The 11,644-nt window shown below is 40.2% G+C and overlaps 1 protein-coding gene across 12 annotated transcripts in view; it reads left to right on the top strand.

The window, feature by feature from the left end:
- LDB2 (LIM domain binding 2) overlaps window positions 1–11,644 on the top strand; it is a 441,581-nt gene that overhangs the window by 356,195 nt on the left and 73,742 nt on the right. For 11 of the 12 annotated variants that reach the window (XM_019526114.1, XM_019526112.1, XM_019526113.1 and 8 more), the window contains exons 4-5: window positions 1,195–1,317; window positions 4,690–4,773. The exons of the other annotated variant lie outside the window; for it this stretch is intronic. In XM_019526114.1, the coding sequence (XP_019381659.1) occupies window positions 1,195–1,317; window positions 4,690–4,773 (207 nt within the window). The remainder of the gene's footprint in view (window positions 1–1,194; window positions 1,318–4,689; window positions 4,774–11,644) is intronic. 12 annotated transcript variants of the gene reach the window in all.

Raw genomic sequence — 11,644 nt, 5'->3', positions numbered from 1 at the left:
AAAAAAAAAAAAAAAAAAGGGAAAAAAAGGATCGGGCCCTTCATTGTAACACTGATTAAAGCCCCTAAATCACAATTAAAAACTCACCATTTCAATTTAGAGAACTAAACCCCTGTCACATGTACAAGTGGCCCTCTGCAGTAAACTTCTCGTGTAGATGCACGTACAGTGATTTTTTTGGGACACGCTAGCCAAGGCACCATGCAAAGGAGCATGTTTATGCACCCTAATGAAGGCTGAATTTACAACATACTCAGATACTTCATTCCCTACAGATAAGGTTTTGGGCAGTTCTTTGAAAGCCACCACCTTTCCCTCCTTTCCCCTGTAATGCTTGTATCCCTTCCTCTGCCTTTCTCTCTTCTTGTCTCTTCTCTTGTTCATTTCTGCATAAATCATGTGGTTCTGGGAACAGCTCACATGCACAGGACAGCAAGATCAGGCAGCAGCCTACCTGCCTAAGATTCCTTTCTCTCTTCCCACAACACTTGACTCTGCTGCAATGGTAGTCATGATTCAGCCCCAAGGAACATCCAGTGCACACACCAGACACCATCACAAATCATTCTGGCTGGTATTAAATCCACCGGGGATGAGAAAGGCAATAGCTAGTTTATACAAAAGGAAGAAAATGAGAGAAGAAATACTGATAAAAAATAAAAAGCAGAAAACACCATATTAAAAGGTAAGAGGATGGAAAAGGACAAAAAAAAATGGATTGGCAGCAGCTCTGCAGGAGCACGGTGTACTCTTCACTGGATACAATGCAACGTGTATACCGAGTGGAGCGCTAGGGAAGATCAGACATAAAAATGGTTGGGGACTGACTGGTTCAGCAGTTTAACATCAAGAATGCACAACTGCACCTCAGCCACCTATAGTGAAGGGTTTACTGTCATTAATTAGTAGTAGTGATTCAAAAGGGAAACTGAAATGATGCAATAAATAATAATTAAAGCACACCATGCTATAAAGTCTATCATAATGAGTTAGTGTCTCCACTATAAAGCCTATTGAGTTACTTACACTCATTTTTTTTCTGGAGAAGGAAAAACAATTAACCCAATGATGTTGAACCATATAATACTGATAATATTTTGGTATTTAGTTTAAGTGAATGAAAATACCATAATTTGTTGGGGGTTGGGAGCAGGAACATTCCTGGAAGTTTTTATTTCTTCTGTTCAATTCTAGGTATGCACAGAAGGGCGTCTTATTTTGGAATTTACATTTGATGATCTAATGAGAATAAAAACATGGCACTTTACCATTAGACAGTACAGAGAATTAGTCCCACGCAGCATTCTAGCCATGCATGTAAGTAATCCTTTTTTTCACTTGACCTAATACAAACTGATAAGATTATGCTTTTAAAGAACTCTAGCAAATTTCACACCCAAGGCAATTAACTATAAATATTTTGTTTTGCCTACAACCACATTTATTTGCAAATCCTTTCATCACTCTCTATTGTTTCTCAGTGTTTCCCATAAGGCTATATTATAACTATGTTTTTCTTATGATTTTAGATTTTCATTTCACTTTAACACATTTTTTCTTGAATCCCGTTTTGTCACTGTGGTTTGTATAGTAGGTTTTGGCTTCAAGTCATACTCTGCTGACATCTGTGGACTTTCCTCAATATTGCTGAAAGCTGGCTTTGGTCCTTCAGCAATTAAAACTGATCTTTATCCTCTCAGATAGATAAAGTGAATATATTTTTGGTAGAACCAGGTCCAAAACAAAACTTTGGGTCCCTCATCAAGATTTGATTTTCACATTTAGAGCCTTGTTCTACAAAGGGAAAAAACTACACCTTATATTACTTATACACTGTGCAGGCCTCAGTAGCAACATTACAATCTGAATTTTTAGCTTAGTTTCTTTTTTTAAATGAAATATTCAAGTGGAACATTAAAATCCCCCAAAAATGCTGCAGCAAGTTGAAGTGCAGATATATTGTAGCATAATTTGCATCAATTGGAGAAAATAGAATACACTGATGAGAAACAAATGCTAATATTAGTTTCAGTTCAGAACTTTCTGGGTGCTGAGCACTATACAACCATAGAAATCAGTGAAGCTCCTTGCAGGTCCAACAGTCCACTTGCACAAAATGAATTGCAAGGTGAGGGCCAAATGGATTTAAAGCATCAGTAAGTGCAGGTAAGCGCTGAGTGAATTTTTTAAAAACACTTAAGCATTTCATCTGCTTTAAAAAACACCACTAGATGCCTATCTGCATCTTTGGGTACCTAAATAACTTTAAAGTCTGCCCCACAAATCCCTGAGGACCTTTCAGCCTATGGACATCATCTAGCAAAAATACCAGTGCAGACTCGCCATCAGTGAAACTGAGAGTTTTCAGGATTAGTTAGTCACTTAAAGCAAGAGTGTGAAACTCATTGAGTTGGCCAGTCAGCTCCAGACCACGCAGCTTCTCACAGCTGCTGCTAGAGCTGCTCTGTCAGCATGGCCTGTATACAGGGGTTAATGACACCAGTGCTCGTTCACCTGCTTCTGATTTACCTCCCCAGTGGGGATCGCAAACTGGAAAGCTGATTGAGTGGCGGTGGCATTAATCTCATAGATGTTGGCCCCACTAACACAACAACTTTGGCAGCAGTTCTGAGAAGCTCTGCAGGCCAGTTAACCCACCCCTGCAAACCAGATCTGGGCAATGGCCATACGGTTCGCACTCCTGAGTTAAAGCAAGATTTATGCATTTTGATAAATGACAGAAATCTTACAACCTGGTCAGCCAAAAGCCATGTACAGACATTCGGGGAACAGGCAGAAGTGACAATTTTCACCAGATCTGGCCACAGAAAGCAGTTTATAGCTGTGACCAAACACAAGTACACAGCTTCAGACAGCTTCAAAAATGACCAATTGAGTGAAAATCTGTATGCTCATTGTGTGAGGGGTCAGACGAAGACATTTCAAAACAGAGCATCTTCTGTAAGTTCTGTCTGCATTGTGGGGGTGGAAAGGGAGAGGAAGAAGTTTGGTCTGGGGAGTTTTCAGCCTCCACTGGAGGGTGCAGTTGGGTGTATTGGAGCCGCCTGAGGTGTGGGGGCTCCAGTACATCCACATCACACTCCAGCACTGGGTAGAGAACCCCTAGAATGAGCTACCTCTCCTCCTTCCCCCCTCCCATTCTGAAATGGGGGTAATCTGGGAGAGAGAAAGGGCCGTTGCCGGAGGAAACTGGCTGCAGGCTTGCCACCACCAGCTAGATTCCTCTCCCCCTGGAACCAGGAGCGAACTTCTGTTTGGTCCAGGGAGTCGTTGCAATTCAGAATGCTTCCTGCTAAGTGTTCTCAGTTACAGTGGGGAGCTGCACTTCTGTCCATACCCTTGCTTTCATAGTTTCATGGTTTCTAGGGTCGGAAGATTCTCTTGGGAGAATCACTAAATGAAACCGCAAGTGCGCAGATGTTCAGGGCTTTTCTCTAAAAGCAAAAATGGCCACTCCAGGAAAACAAAAACTCAGTAACAGCCAGAGTTAAATCACTCCTAGGAGAGTTTCTTCTGGAAGAGTGAATGTCTATACATGTTCTCTTCTGAGAGAAGCTATAGCAGTCTTCCAGCATCCCAGGGTCCCTCCTCTCACTCACAAGGCAGTGTGTTATTCACTGAACTCTGCTGCTCCAGTGATCAGGGAAGGGAACATACTCCTTTCATAGTCCCCATATTATGCTACAGGGAGGCACAGACAGTCTGGGTAGTCAGTCAGGACTGTCCTGTCCACTCCTGACTTTGTCTCCAAGCCAACTGACAGAGTCTGCAGAGCACGATGAGTTGTGTTCACAGAGTCTCCCTGGCTGCATAGTATCAGCACTGAAAGCTCCCTGCTCTTCGGGGCTTTGCATTCAAATGCTTGTTTAGGTATCTCCAGGTAAGTTTTTCTACCAGGAAAACAAACCTGGGAGAATTCTCCCAGATTACTTGAATGTGTGTATGCAGGCAAAATCAGCATGTATTGTTTTTAAGAACTGGGTGTGTTCCAGGATTATGCTTATTTAAAATGATTTTAAGGCAGAAGGACGGTTTTATGGTTAAAGCCCTGGGCTGGGTCTCAGGTGTTAGCAGTTCAGTTTTTGATTCTGTCACTGACTTCCCCCATGACTTTGGGAAAATATCTTAGCCCCACAGTTCAGCAAGGTACTTCAGCCTATGCTTATATTCAGTCACATGAATAAAAACATGGAAGGCACATACTGAAATACGTTTTATTGGGGGGGGGGGGCTAATCTGTTTTCTTTTATCCTTCATCTTCCTCATTTGTGTGAACCCCCTATCTGGAGGTGATGGCTCTCACACAGTCTGCTGCTTTTAAAAGGAGCTCCTTTTACTTCAGTTGGTTTTTACATAGGCACACTAGTCTGGCCATATGCTATCTACTAGAAGATCAGGGTCTCAGAAGACCCTCAGATGAGCTGGATCAGAAAGTGTTTTGTAAAAACCAACAGAAATGGACTTTATCCTACAGCAAATTAATGTTACTTAATATTTTCCAGTTTCATCTGAGGACCTCAGCAGTGGTTTTATTTATTCTACTTTTGGCCTTAAATTTGGCCTTAAAATGTGCATTTCTCACAAGACTGACTGCCCCCCTCAAAAACAAAACAAAAACAACTACAAATTAAAAAGCAAGTGAAAATTTCCTTTTTCTTCCCTGCTTAGGCACAAGACCCTCAGGTGCTGGAGCAGCTGTCCAAAAACATCACCCGAATGGGTCTGACAAACTTCACCCTCAACTACCTCAGGGTAAGCGATACTATACTTGGGGATTATTGTGAGTAATTTTAAAAGGGTACAATCATCTTTGAGGGAGCCAAAGTAACAAAAATACAGCACAAGCTAATTGGTGTTTGTAATTAAGAAAACAAAGAAGCAAATAGTGATGCCCTATTAAAGGGAATAGGAGTTTTGTCATTAGTTTGCAGGAAATCAGGATGAGCTCCCTTGTTTTTCATGGACTTTTTAAACTTTGGATAATTTGACTGGATTTGTTGCCTGTAAGATAGAAATTCTTCATCCTCTCTTGCTAAAATTTCAGATTTTCTTCCTCTCTCCAATTCACTTTTTTGAGTCAATTACAGCAAGTTCTTACCACCATCCACTAGTTTCCTCCTCTTTTCCACCTCTCTCAGTAAGATCCAGGACTGGGAGGAAGGAAAGTTTTGGCTATGAAGGCAGCAGTACCCTCCAAGCATCCATCCTGCTTTTTGCCCCTGAGAACATGAGTTTCTTCAGCTTTGCATTGAATTGACTGTAATTTGTATGATTAAATATGCATTTGTTCTCATTGCTTTTTGACCCTTGAAGTGCATTCAAAGTCTAGAAGTTTATTTTTATTTTCTGAAAGTATTCCCTTGTGTGGATGTACAGTGTGCATACTAAAATGTGAGTCTGGACAGTTCATATTTTGTAGTTAGCATGTAATATTTTTATTTCTAGACAGAGGGTTAAGCAAATAACATGCATCATTAGGTAACTGTCCTTCAGATCTGGCCATAATAACTGTTTATTTTATTTTAATTATAAGAATAATTACTCAAAATGGATTTAAGACAAGAAGACTATTCAAGAAGATACCAAATGTTTTCAGCTTAGTGCAGAGCTAGACAGAATAACAGTTATATCAGTTGCATTTCTCTATGGCTGTGATCCTGTGAGATATGGACAGACCCCTTCACTGAAACAAAATGCAGTTAAAGTCAATATTGTTCTTGTCCAATCAGGGACAACCTGCTCTCCTGATAGACTAGTTGGACATTGTTCAGTGGTGCTTCACGTAGGTTTAAAAACAATAGGTTACCTTTTTCTATCAGTTACATAGGAGAGGTCTACCCCAAAATAACCAAGAGATGTATGTAGTATAAAATCTAACTGAAATAAGATATCATACTGGAGTTTTTGGAGGTGCCAATTCTAGATTATTGTGGCTGTGACTGTGCAAGCTCAAAATATTCAGAGTGCCATTTTGAATCTAAAACATTGTATCAACTGCCAACACCTTTGGGATCCTTCTTTGCATATTCTATAACTGCTGCATGTGCAAATGCAAATGAAATAAGAAGGCTCTCTGTTAGGACATAGTTGGCATGATGGAAGTAACATAGCATGATAAAAACTATACCCAGAAAAAGAAACTGAGATTGAAATAACCATTGAAGGGGCTGCTCAAAGAGGTAGTAGGGGATAAAAAATTTAAATCTTTCCTCCCCCTCCCCACCCCCTAAAATATTTCTTCCATAATGGTCTTATTTTATTAGCTTAACAGACAACTTTAGGTCTCTGGATGCAATGCTTTCTCCAGTTCCTGCTGTGGGATTCCAAAAGGAAATCATCTTATGCAAGACACTCTTTGCTTCTTTCTGCCTTGTAGTGAATTGATCATTCTGCTCTTTTCAGATGTACAGCTCATCATGGGAGCTCACATTAGGCGATACATTTCCAGTTTGATTTACATCTTTTCCAATCACTTTCTTGTGTTAATTTTGAAATGAAAATCCCGTTTTAACCTAGGGTTGCGAAGTGGTGCATTGAAAAAAGAAATCTATTACATATCGCTATGTTTAAGCTTTTAGAAGTCAGCATTTTATGTGATTTTATTTAAACCTTTCTGGTGGTTATTAATTAGCATTGTTACATGATTTTAAATAAGCTTTTAAAATTAAACATATAAATGAATTCCATTTTTCTTCTGCTGCACATAGCAAAGGCTTGTGATAATCATAAGCAAAAACTTAGCTGATGGGCAGAATTAATCATTTCTATTCTCCTAAGTGCACACAGCAGTGAGCTGTGCTGCGGTGTATTTAAAAGCAGAATTTAAACCTTGGTTTTGGATGATGCAGATATAAATTTGTAGTCTGTATATTGTCCTCTTCAGACACCATAGTATAGTAAATCATTACTATTTAGGATAATTACAGACGCTGATGTGTAAACCTTCATTCCAGAGTGATAAATGCCCCTAGGACTGGATGTGCACTCTATATTGTCTTCATTTATTTTGATGTGGTGGAAATAAATCTGTTTTGCTTAGAGGAATATTAATTTCATAAATAACCTTTTTTAAAAAAAAAATTAAAAATATATTTGCTTGAAACCTGGAAAGAAATTTTACTCCCCTTTTACTTTTGCCCTATTCCTCTTGGCAAATGTGCTCTCTGCCTGCACCGTAGAAAGAACATAGGTTCTTTTTCTCTTCATTTCTGCTTTGTTTTGTACCAGCATAATTGATTACCTCATCAATGAGGTCAACATGCCTTGCTGTGCATCTTGAATATTATCGTTTTGGTTGCAGGGGACCCACTGAGAAATAATAAACAAAATCGAGAGGATTTAAAATATCAAACATTTTTTTCTTTAATATCTCAGCAAATGGTGGATATTGTGAAATATCAGATAGGATAGCTATGAACTGTTTCCTATTCTCAGTCACAACATCTCTTAGGAACTAATAAAAATCCTATACAGAGATTGAGGATGGATATGACACTCCGTGAACAGTTCCCATCAGATCATAAGAATTTTAGGTGACTAAAGCATTAGACCCAAATTCTTTTGTATGTCATTTGTTATCTACTCAGCTATTTCCTTTGGTGTAAATGCTGATACGTCTAATTTCCAATAGTTGAACCTTTGCATTTTAGACCTCAAAATCCTCTCTGTCCTCTGATGTCAGATGCTATAAAAACAAAGCCACATTTTACATACACTTTAAGTTTAAAGAAATGTTGGTCTTGCACATTAAAGTAATTAGGGCTAAACTATTCCTTTAGGCACAGCTCTGTGCTGCTCAGGGGAAGCTTACAGTTCTTCCTGTGTTCTTCACTTACTGGGAAAGGATGGGGTTATTTGCTATAGCACGTTGCTAGGTGTGGATATACAAACTCAGCTCAATAACCATTATGTTAGAGTACAATAGAGGTTCTATTCACAGACACCTCTCTGCTCTCCTGCATATGAAGATCCAACCTTTTAGAGCCTGCCCCTTCCACCCACTATCTGGAGTAGTGTTTTCTACAGGGGAATAAGAAGAACTACTTAAACTGCCCGCACACTCTGTGTGTGGGTGTATACATGTGGATGTATATGTGTGGGTGTGTGTATTCTGCATGTAAAATGCACAAATTGCTACTTTTTATTGTGCAAATAAGGAGCTTACATGTATAAATATGGGTTTCATACACGCTGTCACTATGAGCACAAATTATTTTGGAGATCAGTTTTGTAGCCCTAGTAATTGTCTATGGCAGGATCAAGTCAGCATTTTGCAACTCTGTGTGTTGCATGTATAATGGGGGCTGAAGTGGCCCAGGCAGAAAGGTGCACTTTTGACATCCCAGAGGTAGTAAGTTTGAGGCCATAGCAGAAGTGCTCATGGCATGGCCCTGTCATGTTCCAGTGAATCTGCAAATTCTGCTACATAATTGTCACAAGGGCACAGAGAGAAAAGTGTGCGTAATTACATCAATAAAAAAACCCCAAGGTTTCAGAATGTGAGAAATACCAGACACAGGGTTGTCCATGCAACCTTAATTCAGGCCCTAAATGAACCTTCATTATGAAATATGCTCTGAACCTTCATTATGAAACATGCTCCGGGTGCTTAATTACAATGATTCTTGGAGCCACTCTAATTAAAGCGCCCCCTGTCCCCCCACCGCACACTCCTGGATCATGTGTATAAATGCCCCTTGCTCTTTAGTTGATGTGCATTAAGACAAGCTAACGCACATTGCCCTAGTACCTCACAATGGAGGTACTAGATTTAATTGTGCATTAACTAAAGCACATTAATGCACATATAGATGCACCCACAGCTGCTTTTGTGTAGGTTTTGGCACTTATGAACAGTTTGTGATTCAGCTCTGCCTACATAGAACCACACTTGTTCAGTAGGCCATTACCACGGTCAGGCAGAAGTCCTGTGAAACAGAGTCACCTGAGTACATGCATATGGTCAATTAGATCCTGAAATTTTAGTCACAGTAACAGTCACAGAAAATCCAATATTATAAGCCACAAGGAAAAAAAGTTTAGCTCAAATACCTAGTGATTAGGGCACTTTCCTAGGTAGAGTGAGCCCCAAATTTTAAGCCCCCGTAGCATCCTACTTCCCAGAAAAGTTCTCTAATCACTGGGTTTGTGGGCCTGTCCACATTCCTCTCTTACACTTTTCTCGAACCTGGCTCATAGGATAATCAAGTAAGGAACATATGTGAAGCCAGGAAGAAAAGTCCAGGGAAGGAGTGTGGTTCAGTGAGATAGATGCTGCCCTGAAAGGGAATAGGCCCTAGGCTCCAGCTTGGGACCCTTTTCCCAAAAGGGCATTTTTTTCCAAGAGGTTTTTATCTAATTAATATTAAAGGAAAAGTGCAATGGGTCAGCTTCAATGGGAGGGCTAGAGAATACTCTAGCAATGCCTTGCCCATGGCTTGGTGGTTATAGCACTTTGCTAGAAAGCAGGAAATGCAGTTTTAAACTTTCTCTGAATAATGGGGACGTACAAATTGTCCACCTGCCTCAGCAGTTATCCCAATCACTAGACTAGGCTAAAACTTTGGAGGGCTTTCTTTCTTTTCCAGTCTATTTCTGGCAGCTATATACATGGATGGATTCTGTTTCTCTACAGGAGTATATCAAATCTCAAGCTGTGTGTAAGCACCAAAAACTGCATTTATGTGGCAAGCATATTCTATTTAAATGTAAAAGGTGAAATAGGATTTAGGACATAGTGGGCATGTCAACATGTTCAGTTAATGTGACTGAATGTACTCTGCCTCGGTTTGAGACCGAGTAAACAAATTTCAACATCACCATCTACATGTGTATTTAAACACAGTAATTTAAGTGGTGTAGGATAGTACCTGTGTCTGACGGGACTATCCTATGCCAAAGTAAATTAATCTACTGCACACTAATTGTGGTGCATGTGTTGCCAGTGATGCTTTACTGTGCATTAGATTAGACTAATGTGCAGTAAAGTCCACATGTAGGTGTGCCCAGTGTTGACCTATGAACATTCTGATTTATCTTTTTTGCCCAGCATCACACAAGATCTACATCCATACTGAACTTTGGATACCACAACTAGTCCTCAGTGGGCATGTCTACAGTGCAGTTAATGTAACCGAATATACTTGAATTGAGCTGGAGTAAATGAATCCCGATGTCACTGTCTACATGTGCATTTAAGTGCGGTAATTTGCTGTGCTGTCGGATACCACTTGTATCTGACAGGACTATCTGGCAGCACAGTAAATTAGTCTATTGTGCCCTAATTGTATCACATGTGTAGATGACAATGCTTTACTACAGAGCAAATTAATCTGCTGTGCAGTAAAGTGTCTGTGTAGACGTGCCCAATGAGGACTAGTGAGTAGTCCTCAATGGCTCAATGTCTAGATGAGAAGAGACATCAAGTGGGATTCCCCAGGGGAGTCTGTCCTAGGACAAATATTTTTTAATATCTTCATTAATGATTTGGATGATGGCATCAAGTGCGTGCTTCACAAATTTGTGGATGACACCAAGTTGGGTGCAACTGAGGACACCCAGGAGGGTAGGATCCAGAATGACCTAGATAGAATGGAAAATTGGTCTACAATCAGTGAGATGAAATTCAACAAGAACAAGTGCAAAGCTGGGAGCAGACCCCGCCTTGCAGTTACTTGGGATGAAATAACTGCATAACAGACTGGACAATGACTGGCTAGGCTGTAGTACAGCAGACAATGTTATTTAGTCTGGAGAAGAGAAGTCTGGCTGCATCTACGTGAGACTCTAACTGTGCAGTCATTACTGCATAGTCATTTAGTACTTGTATTAACAAATACTAAATGACTGCACAGTAACCTGAGTTACTGTGCAGTAGCATTGACAAATGGCTTTTTTCTGATGCTGGCTGCACAATAGCCCGAGACTGCTGTGCAGTAGCATCACGTCATGGTTGCTGGCATGTGACACTACTGTGCAGTATTTTTGGTTACTGCATAATCAGCATCTTGTGTAGATGCAGCCACTGAGGGGGGATTTGATAAGTCTTCAAGTACCTGAAGGGCAATAATAGAGAAGACAGAGATGGACTTTTCAGTGCGGCTTTAAGGGGCAGGACTAGGAGCAATGGCCTCAAGATGCAGCAGGGGAAATTTAGTTTGGAGATTAGGGAGAACTTTCTGACCATAAGGGTGTTCAAGCATTGGGACAGGCTACGTAGAGAGGTTGTGGAATCTCCATCCTTGTAAACTTTCAGAAGGAGGTTAGACAGACACTTGCCTGGGATGGTTTGGTTGGGGGTGATTTCTGCCTTGAGTAGGGGCCTGGACTAGATGACCTCATGAGGTCCTTCCAGCCCTACTTTCCTATGAATCCTATGATTAACTGAACTCGGTATCAACCTCATTTTTTTGAAATGTCTAAACCAGTTTACCTCAAACTTAAAAAATGAAAAACAAACAAAAAAAACCCTCCGCCTGAGGCAAACAACCACTATGGGAAATTTTCTTCTACATGATTGTTTGACAAAGTTATAGGCAACTGAAACCAGAATCTTATAATGGAAAGTGTTAGGCAACCATAACTATAGACATTTTAACTCTCTACAACCAATGATAAGGTGATT

The sequence above is a fragment of the Gavialis gangeticus genome, unplaced genomic scaffold, assembly GCF_001723915.1.
Source record: "Gavialis gangeticus isolate Ggan-Ray unplaced genomic scaffold, GavGan_comp1, whole genome shotgun sequence".
Taxonomy (NCBI): domain Eukaryota; kingdom Metazoa; phylum Chordata; order Crocodylia; family Gavialidae; genus Gavialis; species Gavialis gangeticus.
Note: the sequence above shows the minus strand (reverse complement) of the source record. Positions and strands in the feature narration are given on the sequence as shown.